Consider the following 24,315-nt stretch of genomic DNA (forward strand, 5'->3'; position numbering starts at 1 on the left):
GAATCTGCATGCTATTTCCACGTCTGTCTGGTAACCTAATGTCCATGTGTAACAAGTCAAACTTTCTATATCCGACGTTTCATGAAGGCATCATTAGAGCTTCGTGCTTCAGTTTGACTCCTCCTCGCCTCTGTATATTAATTGAAATGCCTGCAGGCGAAGAGGAGGTGAGTGCAGTCCCTTGTGCCCATCACAGCCTGAATTTTACTTTCTGACCACCTTTTTTACTGGATCAGTGAGGGGTTTTTTTGTAGTGTGAGGACTCCCTGCGCCATCATGAATCCGCCCTGTGGAAGATGCAGTAAACCAGTTTACCCCACAGAAAAAATAAACTGCCTTGATAAGGTAAGGTGATAAAACTTTAAGCCCACTCACTCACCAAATATCATTATGTAATATTCGAAAATTACACTAGTAGTCTCCAAGATTAAGACTATGATATATAGGGAAAGTTTCAAATTTGAATGTTATACCTATTTAAAGAAAGTATGTCCTTATAAATTGTCCATAGGACTCTTCTTTTTAGAATTAACGTCCTTTGTAGATTTTTTAAAATAAAATGTGTAAACTTGAGTGAGCCAATTACCAAATAAAATTAAAATGCATTGCTTAAAAGTTGTCAGAATGCTTTTAAAATAACAAAGATGGTCATTACCAGACAGACAGACTCTCATATGTGAGACTTTAATATCAACAATAGTTTTCTAAGACTAGTTGTCTTTTTTTTTTTTATAATGGTGCATACTTCATCTTTATTTTGCACACTTAATGCAATAGTGCCCTACATGCTGTTATGCTTTACCACTATAAGAAATTATCATTATGTAGCTAATAAGTGTGCAAACAATTATTTTTAATACATTCACACACGTACTAAAAAAAGACAAACACTAAGGGGATGATGAGAAGGAAAACCACATCCGCTAGACAAACATCAGCCACAAACCTCAAAATGTTACAGAAAAGGAGAGCACATAGACTCTGTGGGTGTATGTGGGTGTGGGTGTGTGTTCCCATTATTGTCTCGTTAAGATGTACTCTGATAATGTGACTATAATCAGATAAAGGTGAAATTCTGATTACAGCAACAGTTTGAGTTAATTTAATCAATTTAAGGACAAAATCGAGGCAAAATAACCTTATTATTGGAGTTGGATTACTTATGTTTTGAAATTCTGATTTTTTCTGAGTCTGTGAATGTATCACAAATGTCACAGTAAACCACATAGGAAACAAATAGCAGATAATTCTTCAAGTATTGCATGTTTTTGGATTAAGAATTTTGGACAGCAAAGCGCATTTCCTTTTACAACACTGCATTTGGCTATTTTTATTTTGGGCCACTAAGATGTTTCCTGTTGGTAAGCAAACATATTTTTGGACATTAACCCAATTAAATACATTATGCAAATAGGTCACCGGGTGAGTTTAGGTACTGCAAATGTACACAGGTTATAATATGTATCTAAATATAAAATATTCATTCAAATAATGGTAACTTTTCACTGTAACTATCTCTTACTGGCACTTGTCCAAGTGCAGATGGGAGAAACGGACCAGCAGCACAGCTGTACACTTATGTAGAACAGTAACATTTTCCCACTTTGACACCATAAATGTACAGTGAAGCCCTCATTACCTGTTTATTCAGACAGAATAAACAGGCTTCCCGGGATGTTTTCATTTCAATGGATAGAGAGTCATTTTGTTGTAATTAAGAACTTGTACTGACTTTTTGCTTCCTTTTTCTCTCTAGTATTGGCACAAAGGTTGTTTCAGCTGTGAGGTATGCAAGATGGCTCTGAGCATGAACAACTACAAAGGCTTTGAGAAGAAACCTTACTGCAGTATGTGAGTGTCGCTGACCATCCTGATGAAATAACCTAAAGTAGCAGGACAACATCTGATTCTGTATGAAAGCATTTTTTAATTATTTTGTATTAATTAAGCAGTGGTAATGACATTCAGGCTCCAACAAGGAAGTTAACAAAAAATTCAGGAAATCACATTTAAACATTTCTGACACACTGTGTTTTACAAAATAGTACATAATTTGTCTTTTATTTGTAATATTCTTGTCATATAAATGCAAGTAGCATCAAAAGTTTTCGTTGTTACGTCACTTGTCACGACAGGAGTAGACATTCATTTCCGAAGCAGTCGAGACACACAGATGGTCAGTGGGAGCTGCAGTGTGTAAAGGTGATGGAAAAGGGAAGTGTGAACAGACGGTCAGAATCATGTGATCCCAGCATCCCTGAGATGAGACGTTTGCCCGTTTTATTCCAGAAAATATCTCCGTCTCGGCAGATGTTTGCACATTTGTGGCTTTTATATATCTATCTCAGGTTTGAGAAATAAATCTATATGATAAATAAATCTATATAAATCTAGCTAACAAGGTCTGAAGGGAAAAAATAATCCTCATAATAATTAAATAAAGGGGAAAACACAAAGATTTTAATTATTAGAGTGTCACATGAAGATTTGAAACCACTCACCCAAAAAAGAATATACTCATGTATCCTGGAATAAAAAACTCCTCACAACCAGAATATTCCAAATGAGTCAAAAATCTTCAAAAATATACCCGCAATTTTGCATCTCTAGAGTTTTATTTCTCTAGTTGTAGGAATTGTCTAATATTCTGTGTAAGTTGCTGCTGCTCATAAGGTTAATACGGAACGTGTTGCCTTCAGGTGCTCTGCAGAAAACCATAATTCGTAAACCTGTAGTGTTATATCTAAATACAATTGAAAACTTAAAAGCAATTTTATTTGTTGTTTGTTGGTTTTACATTCTTGATCTTTTCTAAAAATAAAATTATCAGGTAAAATTCAATTTAGATCAACGACTTTTAAATAAAATATGGATCAAAATGTAACTTAGTGACAGTAAAGAGCTCAACATGAGTGTTAATAAAAGAGTCCAAAAGGTTCAGATTTTAGATTATCACATGACCCCAAAAAACAAACACTCAGGGTAAACAGGGTCATCACGACCAAATTATTCCAGGAGCAAAAAAATCTCCAAAAAAATTAAAGCCCAACCGATACTACATTTTTGTGGCCGATGCCTATATCAATATCAGGGAGTAAAAAAAATCCAATATCATTATATTGGCTGATATTCTTTATATTTACATAAACACACATTTTTTGCAATGATCTCTCACATATCAGACACAGCTTAACAATAAACTTTATTGTCCAAAATGACATCAGTGCACTGAAACAGTAAACTACACTGGGAATTTAACAATTATAAATTAAAAAACACTAATAGAAGAAGAAGAAAAAAAAAAACTTGAATTAAGAAAAAGTATCAAATATACATAAAATGCTGCCTACGTAACTTAAAAAAATATTGGCACATATAAAGTGATATAGATATATACTAATATATCTGGGATAGGCTAATACCGCCTGACCAATATATTGGTCGGGCTCTAAAAAATACATCTACATTTTTACAACTCTACAGTTAATTTCTCTAGTGGTAAGGATTGTGAGATTTATCCTCCCAAGATAACGAAATACATTTGATTGCAGTGTATCATCAGTAGTATGCTACATTCTTTATGATAAAATAAGATAAGATGTGGCATTTAAAAGATATAAACCAGGCTTTAAGTTAAGTGTCCAACGTTAATTTGGTGAGTAAGTGGTAGAGAAGATCTAATGTTGTTGTTCTTTTGTTTTCTTCCAGGCATTACCCCAAAACCTCCTTCACTATAGTGACCGACACCCCCGAGAACCTGCGTCTCAAACAACAGACCATGCTCAATAGCCAGGTTAGACACTCACAGATCAGTCTTGTCACTCGCCTGCCTCTGCTATCATTCCTACTCAGTATCTGTTTTCTTCCTCTGGCAGAGATACTGCTCTTAATCTTGTTGCGTCATCACAATTGGGTGTATCTTTCCTTCTCTTAGCTGTCTCCTTCACTCAGCTCTCTATCTGTCTCTCGGCAGGAGACGAGGGTGCAGCTGACAATTGGATTGATTGAATCAAATAAACACTTTGACCAAATACTAAAACGAGAACAAACTAGAGACAAACTTGCGTGGGAAGATTTGAGTCCATAATCTGTCCTTCATAAAATGAGACCAAGAGCAATCTTTTATTTTAAGTGTCCTGATCAGAACTTGGAAATTGTAAATAGTATTTTGATTTCTTTCCCTCTCTCTGGACTGTGAGGCACCGGTTCAACTCAGTCATCCCTGGCTGCCTTCACTGTGTCGCTGTTCTTAAGCTTCTTAAGAACACTATTGCAGCCAGCAATTAAACCTGATCAAAGGAGTTAGTCCTCCAAGTCAAGCAAAATTAAAGAGATTCCTTTTCAGTTTGTGATTATGTTCAGGGATCCTTTTGTCACTAAAATTATCTTCCCCTGTCTGCAAAATATAGAATGTCATTTTAAGGCTGCATTTATTGACTTAAACTCATATGCTATTAAAGTCTTTTTCAAACACAATCATGAATTTGCACAGAAGATGCAATGTCTTATTAGTACAGCAGTCTTTACCTGTTCAGCATAAAGAAATTTCCAACCTAGAAGTCTCATATGTGCTGCATGGACTGCACATTAGTGCTAGGCGGATGGATAAACTGTTGTTCACCAAGAAATAGTTCCAGCACATAACTCCCCCCAAAACCCCAAATTTTTACATTTACATATTAAACAAACAAGGTACGACATCTTAATCAGTGAGCTTTAGAGGTGCTGGTAGCCAAATTTTTGAACTTTGGAAAGAGTCAGGCTAGCTGTTTGCCCCTGCTTCCAGTCTTTACGCTAAGCTAAGCTAACTGGCTACTGGCTCTAGCTCCTATCTTAACACACAGACATAAGAGTGGTATTGATTTTCTTATCTAATACTCAGAAAGAATGCAATTAAGTGTATCTCCCAAAATATTTAACTACTTTTAAAATACTCCAAATTATACTTCACATTTGACAAAGAATATGCAGGACAGTTATCATGTGGGAGATTTAGTTGCAACTTTAGTTTTCAGAAAGTTCATTGTTCATAAAAGAAGTGAAGGTTTCACTGAAGATAAGGGCTGAAGGGCTTAAATGTTGCATTGATTACTCCAGTTATGCCAATGATTGATTTATCCCAGCGTGTACGGCACCCAGCCAAGAAAAAGTCCCACACAGAACTCCTAGTTTCTAGTTTTTATGCTTTTGTTTTTGTACAAATGAAACAAACAAGATATAACATGTTCATTAGTGAGCTTTAGAAGTTCTGGCAGGCGGATTTAATTACCTGCGGTCAGAGCCAGGTTAGCTGTTTCCCCCTGTTGCTATTCTTTGTGCTATGCTAAGCTAGCTAGCTGCTGGTGGTAGCTTCATATTTAGCGTACAGATATGAAAGCGTTTTCCCAAAATGTCTAACTTTTTCTGTAAATCCAGGATATAATCTAATGTAATCTAATCTAACTGAAACGGACCCATTTGACATTTATTCTCACTGCACAGAAATCTGAATGGATTACATGTGGAAGTAATATGGAGAATATTTCATCCAGCTTGTGAGAGACTATGCTAACAGCTGCTGGCTGTGTTGTATTTAATGGACAGATGTGAGAGTGTAAAACTCTCTGCAAGAAAGCAAATAAGAGCATTTCCCAGAATGTCAAAACTTGTGTGTCAACATACACAAAGAAAACACACCTCCTGTTAATTATTAGCACAGTATGTGGTAGGAACACAATGTAAAAACTGCGGCGGTAAAATAAGTGAACTTTTAAGCTGATCTGAAGCTGTTTTTGTTAAACAGCTAGACTCCACAGTAAAAATCTGAAACAAGCACCTGATGTAACCACAAAAAGTAAGCGAGACTGGTTCCATTTTTGGGTAAAACCATTTTAAACAATCATATAACATAACATTGTTATTAAGTTACATGATTGTTATGATAACATCATGATCAGCTTTACACCATAAGCTGTTTCCTCCTCTCTCTGTGTCTCTCTGTCTCTCTCTCTCTCCCTCTCTGTCCATTCCTCTCATCTCATCCAACCAACCCAGTTCATTGTTTATAACCATAAAAGTCTCGGCAGTCCGGCTCCCTCACTGAGACAGCATATTCCTCATAGCAAGAATGTGACTCACTTGTGTGTAAGTGTGTGTGTGTGTATGTGTGTGTGTACAATGTGTGGCAATCTGAGATTTACTTTCAAATAAACATTTAGCTTTGTTTAATGTTGCAAGTGTTTCCCGTAGGCCTAAACTCCCTAAACAAGGAAATCTGACAAATTTTAGTTTGAAGCACAACATGTATGTGTTTATGTAGTGAATCAGGTTTAGTGCAAGTGTGCATGCGACCTCATAATGTCTAACCTTATAGTTGTGGTTATTTTTAAAAAAAAGACAAACCTCTTTGGGCTGTGAGGTGAAGCTCAGGCATCTTTCTAAAACTTTTTGTCTTATTTCAAACGAGCGGTAAAACTGATCTTCCTAAATCCTGATGAAATGAAAATTCTCAGGCGCTCTATAAGGAGGACTTTGAAAAGAACAAGGGGAAAGGTTTCAGCGTGGTGGCCGACACTCCGGAGATGCAGAGAGTGAAGAAGACGCAAGACCAGATCAGTCACGTATGTCCGGCTCGCCTCCGAAACCGCCGAGCATCGAAAATCTAACACTAAACCTTAGTTTTTCATTATGTATAACAGTTACATGATGGAAGATTTAGATTCAGTATATAACGTCTTTCCAACCTCTAACTGTGTATGTGTATATGTATGTGTCTACGTGTCTGCATGCGCTTCCCATGTAAGTTTGTGTGTCTCATCATTCCCAAGTGCTTTAGACCTGACGCTGCATTCAGGTTATGTCAGAGTTATCGATGCTGACTGACGTGCAGACTTGCAACTTGCTAGTCCAGACCCCCATAAGGAGTCATGAGATGCAAGGAAATAATTATTTTCCTCAAAATTACATTTGTTTTTGAGACATTTCTTAAATCTTTTGTTTGTTCTTGTGATATACAGAATTTTTTTTGATATTTACCACTAAAATTATTATTGGAATTAAAAATTCTGAAAACAAAAAACACAATTCATAGACAAGAACCGTGTAATGTGGAGGTTGCAAGTAGACATTACTCCATATTGAATGGTCTAAAGCAAAAAAGGCTGAGAACCAATATCTGAGTGGAAATTACATATAGGACACCAATGTGTGCTACTTAGTATCTTCTAGTATGCACTTTAAATAAAAATTGATTGATTGATTGATTCTAACAGCAAGATGTCATTCAGCTGGTTTCGTGATATGCCGTGAATGCAGCTTGTTACTTGTTTAATTAGCCGGTTTTCAACTGAAGTGAGGGATAAAACCATGCATGAAATTAAAATATAACTAATCTAATGAAACTTCCCTCCTGTTGTGTCATTTAACATACTTGTCAGCAATTTTAAAGGAATAGTTTGACATTACACTTATAAAATGCTTATTCGCTTTTTGTCGAGAATTAGATCAAGAGATTGTTACCGCTCTTGTGTCTGTTCGTTAAATATGAAGCTGCAGCCAGCTGCCGATTAGCTTAGCTTAGCACAAAGACTGGAGACAGTGGGGAAACAGTTAGCCTGGCTCTGTCTAGACAACATTCGCCTGCTAGCACCTCTAAAGCTCATGAAAGCTCAAGCACATAACCCTCCTTAAAACTGCAGCTTGTCGTTTTTACACTTCAATTTTTGTATGGATTAAACAAATGAGATATAAAGTGCTAATTAGTTAGCTTTAGAGGTGCTTTTAGGTGGATTTTAGTACATTTGGACAGAGCCAGGCTAGCAGTTTTCCCCTATTTCTAGTGTTTATGCTAAGCTAAGCTAACTGGTTCATATTTAATCGACAGATTCGATAGACTAGTGGAATCAATCTCTTCATCTAACTCGGCAAGAAAGTGAAGCGCATTTCCCAAAATATCAAACTATTCCTTTTAAAATAAAATTGATGTTGTTTTTGACATTTGAACAAATTGTACATTTCAGGCCCTTTACAAGGAGGACTTTGAAAAGAGCAAGGGGAAAGGTTTCAGTGTCGTGGTTGACACTCCGGAGATGCAGAGAGTGAAGAAGACGCAAGACCAGATCAGTAACGTAAGTCTGATCCCACCGAGAAACACAAAAAACACTCAATACATCTTAAAGTGGACATATGCACATTTCCAGGTTTATATTTTTAATCTGGCACTCTACTGGAATATCTTTGCATGATTTACAGTTAAAAACTCCTTATTTATCTTATACAGGCTCTTTATGCAGCCCCTCAGTCCAGCCTCTGTCTGAAACAGGCTGTTTTAGCTCCTGTCTCTTTAAGACCCCCCTCCCGATGAGTCCACTGTGTTTTGATTGGCCAACTCCCAGAAGCTGCATCATGGTCGACTTCCAGCGGCTCGGGAGGCTACATCATGGATGTATAAAGAGAACTGGATACAGGAAGAGCGCCAGGCTCTGAAGCCAATTTGACATAGTGGCCAAACCGTGTAATTACAACGTCACGTGACGCACACTGGCCCAAAAAGACTTTTTCCCATAGACTTACATTGTGAAAGAGACGTCTGTTAATCAGTGGATACATTTTTCTGAGCGTCACAACCCCTGCGAAATGACTTGTCTCACTATCAGAATTAAATCCGTTTGGTCCGATCACATTTCAAAAGCCTAGAAGAGCCGCATGATTGAATTGTTTTATCCCCATTCAAGTTAGCCAGAGGGCTAAACCGGAAGTAGCCAACTCGGCCAGCGAAAGTTACTAGTGTGCATGCTCTATGGGCCGCACAATGCGGAAGATCCGGGTACTTTCATACCGGGAAATCTATTTTTTTTGGCTTCATGCGCCACTGAGCAACTTTCATAAGACTGAACGGGGCCCCACCTCTGACGCTGTACCCAGTTCTCTTTATACATCCATGGGCTACATCAACAAACAATGAAACACTATACAATAACAAACTATAGTTGTAGGATTTAATTACTTTTTCTTGTTCTTTACTCGAAATGTCAATTTCTCAAATACATCCATACATGTTCGAGCCAAAATCTGATCATGGACAATGTAAACAACACATGGAAAAACCTTACAACCAAGGCTGCTATGGAACGGACGGCTGTTTATGGGCATGCATGATGAGCCAACGTCAGCTTGTTAGCAAAGTAGAAAAAAAATGTTGCAAATGAAGCATTCAGCTTCAACCTCAAGTTTTGGAACTTTGACCACATTTGACATAGATATCAGACACTGAGTTGATTAGAAGCTTACTGTTATATACTGTTAACAGTATGCAAATAACACAGAACCAGAAAAAGCATATATCTCCTTTAACATGAGTCCTTCACTGCCCCAGAGGACACAGCAATTCATCATTGTTTATTGACTTTACAGCCTCATTACTTTCCCCTTTCTTTCAAAATTTCCCCTGACATTAAGAGACTCCTTAATGTAAATTAACGGCGAAACATCTTGTAAATTAGTCACTGTATCATCACTTTAACTGAACAAAAATGATGGAGCCTTTTTTTCCCCCATTAAAGGACAAAAACAAGCAGCAAATCTACCATATATGAAATGAACCGTTACTCTTTCCTGAGACACAACAGGAAAACATCAGAGTCCGATAACAAGATCTCAGATTTATGAAACAAAAATCTGCGGACTTGGGCGCTACACAAAGCTGAGATGTGAGCAGAGAGAACAAACTGCTTCAGACAGCGGTGAGGGATGTCAGAGTGCGAGCCTGCAGAGGCACATTTCAGACATTTCTCCCAGTCCACTGAGGAGCAGCTGCCCTATATGGTCAAAGTCTCTCAGCTGTGGACACAAAGTGAACATCCGCTCTCTGCTGCAAACACACACATACCCTGGTACACTCTTGCATACCACACTGAAACACACACACACACTCAAACTTTCTCTTTTTTCTCTCATGAGAGCACAGTAGCAGAAAGGAATGATGGGTGATAAGCTGCACGTCAAAAGGGCAAAATCTATTTTATTTTTCTTCTGGTACTTTCTTTCTCGCTCTCCGTGTCTCCCTCCCTCCCTTCCTTCCTTCCTTCTTTCTTTTTGGTTTCTTAATTTTGCCTTTTTTTTTTTAAAATTCCTTCCCTCCCCTCCTCTCTTTTTCCCACCAAGTCCTGTTTCTGTTTGCTCCTCCTGAGGTCTGTTGAGGACAACAGCACACAAGGGGGGGCTGCTTTCCCTTCTCTTCCTTAATCGACATCCAGTTTCCTCTTCCAGCTGGGAGCGTTTGGTTAATTTTACAACACTTGTTTCATCCTCCCTGCCTGTGTGTCCCCTGGTGGGCTAATGGTGCACAAGCAGCTCAAGTATTACTTCAATGAAAAGCAGAGTGTGAGTAGTGTAATGAAAGAAGAGGTCGGGCTTAAGTGGAGCCTACAGACGGAGAGTGACGCAATTCTGTTTACAGAATCTTTGAACAGTCACTTTGTCAACGTAATCGTTTTTAAGTGTGACTGTCATGGATTGTCTAGTAAACGCCCAAACAGCTCGTTATGTTATAAACCAGAAGGAGAAAAGGCAGTTATTATAATTATGATTATAAGAATATGAACGAATATGGCTGTAGGACAAAAATGTACAAATTCACAACGGAAAAAAGTCCCACACATGTCAGTGAATGGCATAAAAAGCCAAAAATAATAACAGCCTGTATGAATATTTCTAATAAAAAATACTAACATAGTACTCACAAGTGAATTAAAAAACACCTTCCTTTTTATTGGATGTTCAATAACGATTAACAAGTTGTGGGAGGCAGATACTGTACATAATTGATTGTGAAAGAAACATTACAACTTTTAGTCTCTGAAATGCATTTTTCATCTAAAGATTTAAAGGAGCACTCCAGTGATTTGGCAACGTACTTCCACAAGTTCAGAGGACTCATAAGAGACAGATTTATCAGAGATATCCTGGATCAAGCTCCAAAAACACTGGGTCCTACATTTCCCATAATGCATGGATAGGATATTTAACTAGACCCTCCCTGCCTCCTAAATACACACTTTCAAACCTCACACCCCAGTTTGTAACATAGGCTTTCTTTCAAGATAACCCTGATCACATCATCATCAGGGTTATTTTTTCAGCTCCTCCTTTTACTCCTCAGGAAGAGTAAAGTGAACTTCATGTGTGAAATCAGTGGAATGCTCCTTTAAAACAGGTATGAGGGCTTCAGCTGTTGGGAGGTTTTCTGAGATATATCCCTTCATCAACTCTCACCACCTCCTAAAATAGTGATGTCTGTCAGAGGCGACCTGTTGAGGGTCAAATCTGGGGAAATAACGCCCTCATGTGGTTTTAACATGTATGTGCAGATTAAGTACCATGAAGAATTTGAGAAGAGCAAGATCCGAAGTGATGCGCCTCCTCCTGAAAATAGGCAAGGTAAGTCACCTCATTGTTTCCACACATATTTTGAAACACATTCTTCTAAATTACCATATTTGACTGAATATATTTTTGTGCATGTTTGTGTGTGCAGACTATGCAGAACAACCATCCAACCCTGAGAGATACAACCAACCAGCCGGACAAATTCGCCCTCCTGTTGTAGCACCATCCAGTGGAGGGGTAAGGCTGATAAACTGTATGGCCAAAAGTATATAGACATGCAGTCACATGAGCTTATTTAACATCTCATTAAAAAAACAAAAACATGAGCATTAATCTGCTGCCTCAACAGCCTCCACTCTTCTGGGAAGGCTGTCCACAAAATTGTGGAAGCTGGCTGCAGGGTTTTGCTGTCATTCAGCCACTAGAACATTAATTAACGAGGTTGACACTTATGTTGGGTGATAAGACCGGTCTGCACCAAACCGAGAGAACAATTTGTTTGTGGTTCTGGTTTTGTGCATGGGGGGATTGTCATGTTGAAACAGGAAACCGTTACCACAAAGCACAGTTCTCTGAAACATTATTGTATGCTGGTCAGGGGTGTCCATATACTTTTGGCCATATTGGGTTGTGTGTAGTGTTTTTAGGCTACCTTATATATATATATTTACTGTGGATTTTTAATCTTTATTTTAGTTTCAATTAAGTTTATTAGTCGTATTTATATACAGCAGTGTAGTATAGTTTTTACAGAAGTTTTTACACTCAACACTGAGAGTGCTTGTGCATCTGTGTGTTGTGTGAGTGTATATGTGTATGTGTGTGTGTGTGTGTGTGTGTGTGCTTATTCATTTATGTTTGTTCTAGGGCTTCAATCTTTTTCATTATTGATAAATCTACTAATTAATTTTTTTGTTTAATTGAATAGTTGTTTTGTCTCTAAAGTGTCAGAAAAAAGTGGGAAAATGCCATTTATGAATTCCTATAAACCGAGAGTCTTGTTTTGTCTGACCAACAGTCCAAAACAAACACATTCAGTCTATCATCACAGACTCTAAAGAAAACCATAAAATCCTCACATTTAAAGGTCCAGTGTGTAGAATTTAGCGGCATCTAGCGGTGAGGTTGCAGATTTCAGCCAACTGACAAAATATTAGGAAGATGTCTCAGTTTAATATACACCAGTACACCATCACCACCCACTAGGAGCTCAATAATAAACATTGCTCAGGTGTTCCTAATGCAGTGCTCTGTGAATGTATATTGCATGAGTGTTTATGCCTCCAGTAGGGAAATTCAATGCAAATGAATCTGTGAAAACAGTATGTTCTTTATGTTACATGCCAGTGAATTTGTGTGTGGTACGCTGATGCTAATGAAACTGAGTGCAACACCGCCTCTGTTTACTCATTTCCTGTGTGTCTCTACTCACACAGAGGCGCTTCCAGGCCATGTACAGCTACGCGGCAACAGAGGCAGATGAAGTTTCTCTCCAGGAGGGCGATCTGATCATGGATGTGGAGCCGATAGACGAGGGATGGGTGTTCGGATGCAACCAGCGCACGGGGCAGCGAGGGATGCTCCCCGCCAACTACGTCCGACCTGTGTGAAACAAACAGACATCAGGCGGTCCGCTATCAGCATGTGGATCTGCTGTCAACACTTACAAGCTTCCTCTTTAATTTAAACTTTTGCAAACTAAAAAAACAAACAAACATCCCTGTCTGGTTCTTGTCAGAAATATGATTTTCTAAAAAGTTAATTGGAAAATAATACTGAAAATACTGGAGGTTGAAGTGAAAATGTTTATTACAAAAATTTAAGAGAGCAAGACAGTGAAAATACATTCAAAAAGCCTGAAAAGATAATGAATAAACCTACATTATACTTAATTATACATAAACCTACTTTACACATCTAAATTTCTCTTTCTCAGGTAACATTTACTGTTGGCAGCCCTGACTTTAGTATCAAATCACTGTGTATCGTCTTAAATGTAAGTTCTGCAACATTGAACAACCAAAGAATTTGATTTGATATATTATACTGAGAAAGAGAAAAATCATACAGCTCCTTTGATTAAATAAAAGTAGAATATTTAACTTTGTATGATTGTTTTTTAAAAGAACAGGAGGAAGATGTTTTTGCTTAATTCGTGCTTTTTGTTCACCAAATATGACTTAATGGATTCTACTGCACTGTACTTAGTGGAAATAATAAAACACCACGGTGATAAACATATCAATATCTTTATTCAAAAACAGATTGCACATCAAATCACTACATGGGGTAAAAGGTTAATCACAAATGGTTGTTTAAAATAAGACAAAAACTTTATTTACATATTATATTCTCTTAAGTTAAAACAATTAAGCTTTAGCACCATGTTTTCTTTAAATCCTTATTAAACATATAACATGTTCCCGACACAAAAAAAAAAAAAACGGAAAACAGTTTTGTAATAACCGAGTGGCTCAGAATCACTCTAAAATCAGTCCTCTTTAAGCTGTGAGAACAGTCTTCGCAGCAGAGAAAAAGGCCACTCTCTTGTCAATTTTGTTCCGCAGCTTCGACGGCAGCCAGTTCAGCTGCTCCCCAAACAGCTCCGGGTTTCCTCCTATGAAATCCTCACACAGTCTAGAGGGGGAAAAAAAAAAAAAAAGAAACATTCAGCTTGTTCAGATTCTCCAAAATGACCTCTAAAGAAAAAAGTTTCTCTGCTCTGATAAGGAGCAGACATTTTTACTTATCTCACTCTTGGTAAGAAAACAGATAAGCATATTTTCCAAAATGAGTAGCCATTTTTATAGCTGAATGTATTTAAGGCTCCAACTGATGATTACTTTCATCATCTATACAGATTATGGTAGCTAAAACATCAGAAAACTGGGAAAAATTCTGATCACAATATCTTGGAGAACAAGTTGACATCTTCAAATATGTTGGGTTTTTTTTGTTCCTCTCGATCAACACTCCTAAACCACAAAATATTCAATTTACTGTAATAGAAAAGAAAAGCCGCAAATTCTCGCATTTTAAATCCTGGAACCTGCAAATGTTTGCTGTTTTTGCTTGTAAAATTGCAGATTGATTGATGAATCATTGCAGCTCTACATGTAACCTTGATCATCTTACAACTGCAAATGGGAGATCACATTCACACTAACCCAGTAGGACCAGTTTCTTTGAGGAGAATTACAATCTACAAAGCTGAAACATCAACATTACCTGAGCTCAGAAAAGGTTATTGACTTAAAACCTCACCTGATATTTTCAGGAAGTGAACTTTCCATCACTGAACAAAATACAACTTGAACATTTTCATCTCTTAACTAGTAAGTAACTTAAATTCTGACCATTTCACATAAACATGCCACAGCCTATGGCGTGTCAATACATAATAACAAAGTAAAGCTCATTAGCATAACAGCGTGCTAGTGTTGTCACACAAGTCCAATGAGGAACTGTGCAGCTCAGAGCGAGTGGAGAGTATAAATAGCCACAAGTGTTTAAAGGGTCAATGTGGACTTTGTTAAAACTGCTTAATCATGTGAATGCACACAACATGCAAAACATGCTGCCGGCGTACTTAATGCACTTTGTCAACAAGAAATCCATGTGATCAACCAGTAACACAACAGAAGGTGCACTGTTTCCACACTAAATACGTCACAAAACAGGAATTCAGAGCTGGTAGTTATTGATATTATTCAACGTACCTGAAGAGGGAGTACGGCTGAGTCTGAAACATGAACACATCACTGCAGTGACGTTGCGACGGAGCCCTTAGAACAGCCACCTAATGACAAAGAGGATTGACAACAACAAGGTAAGAAGAGGACAGACAATAAATCACATGAGGATGAATGAAACTCGGGTATAAACCTAAAATTATCAGTTTCATCCTTTTAAAATTATGAAATGTTAAAAGCATGTGTGAAAATGTTTCTTAGCCACATTAGCAGAGTGGCAACGTTGGTTGGTGAGACCACCACAAGAAAGGTCAACAACTATTGGATGCATCGCCACAAAACGATACAGATACTCGAGCTAAAGGATCGCTGAAGTTATTACGGTTCAACCTACATCTAGTGCCATCATCAGGTCAAAATTTGTCCAGTGCTTTAGTTTATGATCAAATAGCTGCAGACTAATGACATTCCCATCAGCCTCAGTTGTACTTTGTGTTTATTGCCATATTTGTTGGCTTCTTGTGTGAAATCATTACCACATAAATGCACGTCATACTTTGAGTCCTTAAACCACTTAAGCTTTCTTTATGCAACTGTTTTACTGAATCACTGGGTTATAATTAGTTCACTTGACAAAACACGTAGCTTAATATAGTATTACAAAAAGGAATGAGGGGATTATCCTGCACAACATTTTACTCACTGAGACTTTGCAGTGAAGCTAAAAGTAAATCTTTCAAATAGCAACTTTATTTTAAATATCAAGCAACAGGCTAGTAGAGATCAAATTCTAATTCCTGTCTTATAAAATGACTTTAAAAATGATCTAAACAAGCTTTCTCATCACATACCGAGTCCATGAGGATGCAGAAGTTGCTGCTTCCACCGAATACAACAACGTCATTGTCACTTCCCAGGCAGGCGGTGTGACACACCCTGTGGACGTGAACATTTGGATGAATAAAGAGGCAGATTTACAAAACACTACAAGCAAGGAGCTCTTTCAGGTTTGTCACAGAGAAACTGATACAGCTGAAATTGTAGCTTTGAGGTAACAAGGAAAAAAAAGCAACTTTTAAAAGGCAGGTAGCTTTATATCCTATATCATCTATTATACTTCATATGACAAATTAACTACCTGGGCTTGTCCTTGTGTGGGTGCATCGTCTTGGTCCACTGTTTTTTGAGTGTGTTAAACTGCCAGGCATCATCTAGAAGGAAGAGATTTAAGAAGATTTTAGAAGAGACTTCGTTTTTAGACATGCATTTAAAAAGATATCCTTCAATCTTGTGCACTCTTTATCAATGCCGAAGGATACTGACGATTGTAACCTCATACAGATAAAATGTTTTTCCTTCTAGTTTCAGTCTTACTCATGCAGCAGGAGACGTGCAGCGTGGAGACTTGGTGCATGCAGACTTAATGCAGAAACAAGAGATCCACACTTACTCTGTCAGCAAGACTTACTGAGAGTGTTTCCATCTGTGCCCAGACCTCCGTATATGAAGAGTGTGTGATCGGATATGGGCGTCATGGTGTGCATAGAGCGCCCCAGAGGTGTACAGGATGGGGAGGTGTCACTGGAGGAGAGAAATATACACAGAGAGCAAACTGCAGTCAGTAAATCACTGCAGAGAAATGAAACACAGCTACTTAATGTTGTGCGAGAGTGAAGAAAGTTTTACAATTTAGTCCAGGTCCAGGTTTCCAGGTCTAAGCAGAACATATCCAACTCAGCAGTCTCCTGAAAAACAATCATTTTTAAGTAAAGACAGACCTCTGATAAGCAAATAATCTCAAAGTGTTACCGTTAAAGTGCTATGAATATGCACAGTAAAAAGACTGCTACCCTTTAATAAAAAGCTAAGACACACTTCATGGCCAAAAGTATTGAAGTATTCTGCTGGGAAAGCTTTCCACAATATCTTGGCTGCAGGGATTTGCTCCCATTTAGCAAACAGGCGTATTAGTGAGGTCAGCCACTGATGTGATAAGGCCTGGCTCACAGTTGGCGTTCTAGTTCATCCCTGGAGGTGTTGGATGTGATTGTGCAGGAAAGTCACGTTCTCCCTCACTAAGTTCAAAGAAAACCTTTCCTTTATAAACCTGGCTTTGTGCACGAGGGCATTGTCATGTCACAACAGGAACAGAATGTTGAAACAGGAAAAGGCCTTCCCCAAACTGTTGCCACAAGTATGGAAACACACTATTGTCTAAAATGCGACTGTATGCAACATTGAGATTTCCCTTAATTGAAACTAAGCTGCTTGAAACATGACAAACAGCTCCAGGACCCGGGTGTCCACATACTTCTGGACTTATAGTGTATGCAGAGTTAGCTCAGCACAGTCTAGCCAACTCACCCCGCCACCAGAGATGTAACCTTTGTTCCCCAGAAGGGCGCTGGCATGGCAGCCTCTGGGAGCAGGAGCAGGGCCCTGGTCAAAAAAAACAAAAAACACACTATTTATGCTGTAAACATCATAGATGTATCCTAAAACCTATGTAGCCATGATATAAAGAGTCTGAGATTTTTTTTTTGTAATGAAATTTTTAGCCAAGCTAGCAGTTGGCACAGATGGCAATGTCAATCTGTCGGTCGATCCACCACTTTTTTTAAAAACAGACATTCATGATCCCCAGAGGATGAATCCTACTCACTTTGGTGATCAACCGACTTTTCTACTAGCACCACCATCTGATCAAAAATTGTTTTTGCAATACTGAAAACCAAATACCTGCAAAACTTATGACTTCCATTAGCCTCAGCTGTACTTAGTTCAGTGCCAATTACAGGTGAACGCAGTTAACATTACCCGTTTAATATCAGCATGTTAGCATTGCCATGGTGACATTAGCATTTAGCTTAAACCACTGCTGCAAGTACAGCCTCAGAGTTGCTAGTGTGGCTAGTGTTGTTATTGTCTGAAAGTAAAATGTAAAAATGAATACAAGAGCAGAGAAGAATACTAAACCCTCATCATGTTGCTCTACTCACCTGAGTCTCTGGCGTGCTCCATGTAGCAGTATGTATGTCAAAAACATGGACTTCGTTGTTCCAGCCCCAGAACCTAAATAACATGTCTCCAATTGTTGTCTGAATGGAAAGATTGGAATACTTATATACAATTACCAAAGAAGTATGTTTGCTATAGTTTACAGACTACAAACAATGAATCACCTTGTTTTATTGACAGTATACAATTACTGGTTGATTTTGCTCAAGGATACTCATAAGAAAAAATGAAACATGTTTGTTTTATATATTTATCATATAGATGGAGTTATTCTGTTTCTCAGAATACACAGTAGATATGCTGTATTACTATCATTATTTACCCAGGACATCTCTTCAACGACGAAGCTTGATGAGCCTGTGTTTCGTACCTCCCCTACGGTCTTACATCCATATCCACCAAAGTAGATTAATCTGCGGCAAAGAAACAAGAACAAAATACTCTCACCATCTATTCACAAATTAAACTATACACAACTATTAAGAAAATTATTGAAAATTATTGGTTATTTTTTTCTTCCTGATCTATGGCTGCAACTAATGATTATTTTCATTATCAACTGATCTGTTGATTACTTTGATTAGTTGTTTGGTCTAAAGTGTCAGAAAATAGTGGAAAAATGTCAATCACTATTTCCAAAAGCTCAAGATGTAACCTAAAAATGTCAAGTTTTGTTCATAACCCAAAGATATTCAGTTTAATATCATAGAAGACAGACAAAACCAGAAACTATTCACATTTAAGAAGTTGGAACCGGAGAGTTTTAGCACCTTTTTCCTTTAAATAACAACTCAAAACAATTATCAGAATAGTTCCAGGGTATTTTTCTGTTCTCTAATCTCTCCAAAATATCTATTTTCTGAAATTCCATAACACTTTTTGAAGCTACCGTTCATCCTGCAGAGCTGTGAATGTGTAATTAGGATGCAAAATAAACAAGTCCTCAGAATGACAAGCCTCCCATGTTGAGGGTGTGTACAGCTGTCTGAAGGTTCAGCTGGAGCTCATTTTCAGCTGTTTACATGCACTAGTTCAGCTGTTCTTCGTAGGCAGTTTGTGTGTCAGGGTGTGATTTTCCACAGAATGGACCGACCTGTCTCTGTGGACCCAGCAGGAGTGTTTATCTCGTGGTGACGGCGTAGTTCCTTTTGTGTCGGTCACTTTCTTCCACGAGCAGTGCTGCTGTGTGAGGTCAAGGCTGAACATCTGCAGAGAGCAAAGATAAATTCATCAGATTATGCAAAAAAGCATCATCTTTATCATCAAATAAGCATTAATAAAATGGCCTTTAATGTTGTTGAGGCCTGCATTGAAGGTGGCAGAGGTCAATATTTCCAAGATTTGCTTTATAAAACCATATTGAGAGCTCCAGCAGAAAAATAGTTATAGGTTTGATCCTGTCAATTATTCATCTCTGCATTTTGCAGTATCAGACAAAACACTCAAGACGGATGACACACCCTGAGCGTGGAATAATTTATGAGGCAAACATCATTTTGAAACACTGCCTTTATCAAAGAGATTCAAACACCACTTTCAAAAACAGGTTTACTAGAAAGTTCAAGTTCGTTCCTTTGTGCCTCCCAGCTTAATTGTGCAATATGTAAAAACAATTTTTTCACATGACTCTGCTATATTGGCTAAGTCAGACTACCTGGTTAAAAAGAAAAGAAATATTTGTACATGTAAAATTAACAAAAGAGAAAACTGTAATACTTAATTCAGTCCACATTCATGAATGTTACTTTTTTTTTTTTTTTTTTTTTTAAATTGTCATTGGCCTTGAATAACTGTTTTGTTTTTGTGCACACACCCCTTTCTGCCAGAGACAAGGGCGGACTGCAGCGAATCATCTGCTCTGCTGAGAGGGTGATCGGCTGCAACCTGCCATCCCTCCAGGACCTGCACGCCTCCAAGACACTGGAGGCCAGCAGGAAAGATTATGGCCGACCCCCGCCCCCACCCTGGACATTAACTTTTTGAAACGCTCCCCTTCAGCAAGAGGCTGAGGTTTGTCAACAACAAAACCTCACAACTCAAGAACAGCTTCTTCTCATCTGCAGCTGGCCTCATCGACAATGACAGACTACCCCCCCCCAATGGACACTATACGTTATATTAACGTGTCATCGTCTGCACACCTGTGAAACCATCACAATGAATAACAGCACATTACATTAATGCAGTTACTTGTAATTTTACATTGTACTGTTTGTACCATGTTGTATTGGGAACTTTTGCATATTCATGGTCAACATCTTGTACAATTCCACAGCTCTTTTCACTTATATAGAATATATTTTTACCATATTTCACATTTTAATTGTTTTTATTTAATTAGTTATATCACATATCTTTCATGGTAGTGGTATGTTTTTCTGTATAGGTACTTGTGTTTTCTCTCATCTTCTATTTTTTGACTGTTATGCACCACAGTACCAAAGGTAGACTCTTTGTATGTGTAAAACTGTTTTTGATTCTAGTGTTACTTGTGGATCTGTCTCTGTCTTGCCAAAATCAAGTTATAACAAGCTCAATTATGGCTACCATAAAAACTAAAGGTTGTGTGGAGTAGGAAAGGAATAGTTTAAAGACTGTGATGTTGTATAGATTGTAAACTTGCTCTTTATATTTGGGAAGAATTATATTCACACCAGCAAATTCTCAAACCAAAAAACAAACCTTTTCATTAATTATAAAAATAGATAGCGATTAATTTTCTGTAGATCTATTAATCAACTAATAGTTGCAGCTCTAGATGAATGAACAATTTATGGCAATCCATCCAATTGTTAGATATTTCAGTAATTGTTCAAGTTGTGACTCTTATTCATGTAGCCAGAAATGACATTATCTCTGTTTTGCACAAGAAACTCTTTCATTTTGGTTCACCTCATACAAATAGATGTGTCTTTGCTTTGATTAGGAACTTGAGATCATCACAGCTTCAGTTAAAAATCTTTCTATCTCAGAAAAAGCAACAAGTGTTGGTTTTTCAAAGACTGCAGATATTTATCTTTCAGAAAAAAAACTGACACTCAGCTCCGTCACTCCGATGTAAATGATAACACATGGAGATAAGCTGGAGCCGTCTGCTTTTACCAAACAAAAGCTAGCACGGTGGTTTCTCGAGAGTAACTCACTTGGTTCGTCCAACCGAGGGGGCCGCATCCTGCGAAGATGAAGAGTGTGCCGTTAACATGAGAGCCACAGAAACCTGATAAGTCTGGGGGGATGTCTCCTGTGATCTCCTGCCGCTCCCTGACACGCAGAAAAAGGAAAAGAGAAGACATAGCAAGTTGAACACTTGCAAACGTTAAACACAAATGTAAATGTTAATTCAGAGATAGTGGGAGGTTGACTTATCTCAAAACACCCAACTGAAGTGAAAGAGAAACTACCAAAGAAGTTGTTTTTCATGTTTTTTTTTTTCTTTCCTCCCTTTAACTGTAGTCGTACTTCTTTATCAAGTTCTTGTTGTCGCTGTGTCTTTTTTTTTTTTTTTTTTTATCAAAAACTAACTTTATCAAAAACATACATGCTCTAGGCCTAAGTGGCTTAAATGTCAAGGTGACACACAGTGTTCATCTCAGCTGATAAAACAGCCTTATCTTACCACGTCCCGCTGTCTAAATCACAGAGCCATATCTCATCACTGGGCAACATGACATCCATTCCAGCAGCTACCTGTCAAAGAAAGAGGAAACAAAAGAGGAGATAAAGTCATGTATGAAAACAAAGTGTACTTCTGCTTTATCTTCTACATGAAACCCAGAATGCCACCAGCTTTTGGCTGCACACTGGCACTATTTCAGATTAAACACTGCTACAGTGACCACAAAAGAAACAGGGGTGGACTTTACTATTAGGCAACGTAGGCAACTGCCTGGGGCCCCCCAACAGTTATAGATTTATTATGGTGTTTAGATATGAAATATAGTGAATTATGTTACTATTCTAACATTATACACCAAAATAACTTAAAAAAAGGTCCCCAAAGCACTTTAAAAAAAAAAAAAGCAACTGTATATTTCTACTTCAGAGGAAAACGTTGTACATTTATCTGACCGATAAATGTTAAGGGTTATGTTGCAGATTGAGGTTTTACTCACAAAATATAACAAATAAAATATGATGCATTATTATTGATTAAACTATCCAGCATTATATAAGAATTAGAAGCTCCACCTTGAACAGACAAGTACATTGTGCTGATAATACCTCTCTGTCACTCTTAAGTAAAAATTTGAATGCAGGACTTTTACTTAAGAAGTTTTACTTAAGAAAAAGGTTTGAGTACTTCTTCTACCACTGCCAATACCAACATTTACAGTTAGATAAAGGGTGAAAATAGAGCAAGACAGAGTTTGCCTGGGGCCCCCAAATCACTAAATCCGCCCCTGAAAAGGAAGAAAAAAAAAAAAAATAAATAAATAAATAAATAAAAATCTCAAATTTTTCTGCATTTTCTGGACATTTGATGGACCAAACAAGCAATCGATTAAGAAGAAAGAGAGAGAAAATGACTGACAGTTTAATCGATCGTGAAAATAATCGTTAGTTGCATCCCTGTTATAATGCTCTTGAGAATAGTTTGGAATTTTCTGATCTAGTGGAAACTTTAGATGGATTTTGTAACCATAGCAACAATCAGGATGCAGTCTGCTTTCTTGTTGAAACATTTTCTGCAGTTTAAGTTTCCTTGGAGGATCCTTGAACTTGAGAAGTCCATGTTTTTTTCCCCAGAGAAACAGACAAAGTAGGCCTGCAACTAACGATTACTTTCATTAACGATTAATCGATTAGTTGCTTGGTCCATAAAATGTCAGAAAATTATGAAAAAACGTACCCATCACCATTTCCCAGAGCCCAAGATGACGTCCTCAAATGTCTTGTTTTGTCCACAACCCAAATATATTCAGTTTACTATCATAGAGGACTAAAGAGCCCAGAAAACATTCACATTTAAGAAGATGGAATCAGAATTTTGACTTTTTATCTTTTCAGGGTTGGGTTTAGTGATTTGGGGGCCACAGGCAAACTCCATTTTGCTTATTTTCACCTTTTCTCTGACTGGGAATGTTGGTGTTGGCAGTGCTAGACAGTACTATCACAGAGGATGAAAGAAACCAGAAAATATTCACGTTTGAGAAACTGGAATCAGAGAATTTGGACATTTTATTTAATAATTGGCAGCTAATCGCTTAATTGACTTATCGTTGCAGACTTGTTTACCTCGTGACGTGGCGCCTCGCAGATATACCTGCACAGGTAAACTTACACACCGTCGTTTCTTACCTGGTAACCTCCCCAGACATACATCGTGTTGTTGTCTATGAACGCCGTATGGCTGCTCCTCTCCAGCCGGCTCACCGTCTCTCCGTCTCTGTCAGCAGCATCCATCCCAAACTCTCCGTGTGCCCAGCAGCAACTTCCCCGCTCACATAAAAACAACTAAAATGTTTACCAGACGGGATTGCTCACAGGAATGCTGTGGCTCAGGGAACAGAGACCTGCTGATCTGCTTCTCCGTCTGCAGAGAGAAAAGCCGACTGGATTGGAGAATTTGCGAAACGTGTTTTTCAGGCTTGCTGTCCTTACTTACTCCTCCCATTAGCATGATCCCTGTTGTTATGCAAGTTTATTCTACCAGCAAACCAATGGAAGCGGAAAATCCACTTCATCTCATTTAAATACCTCTAGAATGACACACATATTTATTTTTTATTCAAGTAAATGTGCGCATATTCATCAGCTGAACCAATATGGTGACAGGACACGTTTATTTGTTGTTTATTGGTTGTTTGCTTTATAATGAAAGTTCATAGTTCACCAATATTTCACAACTTTTAGTTCACACATTATTTTTGCTGTTTACGTCTAATAAAGTGAAATGTAATCAGACCTATATGCTCAAAATTAACAAAGAAACGTGCATTTCTGGCTCATTAAACACAGCTGACACTGATTGCATCATTTCATCCAGGTGAGTCAGCTGCAGGGCCTTTGTGTTGCGCATTCAATGGAAGGGAGACATCATTAAGTGATTAGTTGCACCTGTGCTTCAGACATTTTCCAGCAGCCTTCAAAGATTATACAGAATTAAATTTACATCTTGTTAGATCTGATCCTGATTTAATAAAATGTTATCAGATCAATCTACTCAAGCTTGTATCTTGGTCTGGGGGTCTTTTAGCTCAAGACCACTGACATCACTTTTATTCATGTACAACAGTGATTC

General features: G+C 37.9%; 2 protein-coding genes across 3 annotated transcripts; one reads left to right on the forward strand and one right to left on the reverse strand.

Annotated features, from left to right (window-relative positions):
- Window positions 1-141: 141 nt before the first annotated feature.
- On the forward strand, window positions 142-13,466 carry LOC137172415 (LIM and SH3 domain protein 1-like). 2 transcript variants are annotated; one of them, XM_067576832.1, is made up of 8 exons: window positions 142-345; window positions 1,757-1,851; window positions 3,709-3,793; window positions 6,492-6,599; window positions 7,998-8,105; window positions 11,346-11,415; window positions 11,513-11,601; window positions 12,801-13,466. In XM_067576832.1, exons 1-8 carry the CDS (start codon window positions 277-279, stop codon window positions 12,972-12,974), a joined length of 798 nt encoding a protein of 265 aa, XP_067432933.1. In that variant the 5' UTR covers window positions 142-276; the 3' UTR covers window positions 12,975-13,466. The 2 variants fall into 2 exon arrangements, with proteins under 2 accessions (XP_067432933.1, XP_067432934.1); XM_067576833.1 differs by lacking the exon at window positions 6,492-6,599.
- Window positions 13,467-13,597: 131 nt separating this feature from the next.
- On the reverse strand, window positions 13,598-23,714 carry LOC137172414 (kelch domain-containing protein 1-like). The gene is made up of 13 exons (XM_067576831.1): window positions 23,373-23,714; window positions 21,691-21,761; window positions 21,218-21,335; window positions 19,168-19,280; window positions 18,397-18,487; window positions 18,056-18,154; window positions 17,421-17,495; window positions 16,743-16,801; window positions 16,525-16,637; window positions 16,195-16,267; window positions 15,908-15,992; window positions 15,084-15,163; window positions 13,598-14,001 (listed from the first exon to the last, which is right to left on the reverse strand). Exons 1-13 carry the CDS (start codon window positions 23,475-23,477, stop codon window positions 13,866-13,868), a joined length of 1,218 nt encoding a protein of 405 aa, XP_067432932.1. The 5' UTR covers window positions 23,478-23,714; the 3' UTR covers window positions 13,598-13,865.
- Between the last annotated feature and the right edge of the window lie 601 nt (window positions 23,715-24,315).

This window comes from Thunnus thynnus, chromosome 20 (genome assembly GCF_963924715.1).
Source record: "Thunnus thynnus chromosome 20, fThuThy2.1, whole genome shotgun sequence".
Classification (NCBI taxonomy): Eukaryota; Metazoa; Chordata; class Actinopteri; order Scombriformes; family Scombridae; genus Thunnus; species Thunnus thynnus.

Coding starts and splice junctions, on each gene's coding strand:
- LOC137172415 (XM_067576832.1), top strand. CDS start 277: ATGAATCCGCCCTGTGGAAGATGCAGTAAACCAGTTTACCCCACAGAA. Junction 3,794..6,491: donor AGACCATGCTCAATAGCCAG/GTTAGACACTCA, acceptor GAAAATTCTCAG/GCGCTCTATAAGGAGGACTT. Junction 11,602..12,800: donor TAGCACCATCCAGTGGAGGG/GTAAGGCTGATA, acceptor CTACTCACACAG/AGGCGCTTCCAGGCCATGTA.
- LOC137172414 (XM_067576831.1), bottom strand. CDS start 23,477: ATGGATGCTGCTGACAGAGACGGAGAGACGGTGAGCCGGCTGGAGAGG. Junction 16,802..17,420: donor GTTACATCTCTGGTGGCGGG/GTGAGTTGGCTA, acceptor ATTGTTTTTCAG/GAGACTGCTGAGTTGGATAT. Junction 14,002..15,083: donor CAGCCGTACTCCCTCTTCAG/GTACGTTGAATA, acceptor TTCCCCCTCTAG/ACTGTGTGAGGATTTCATAG.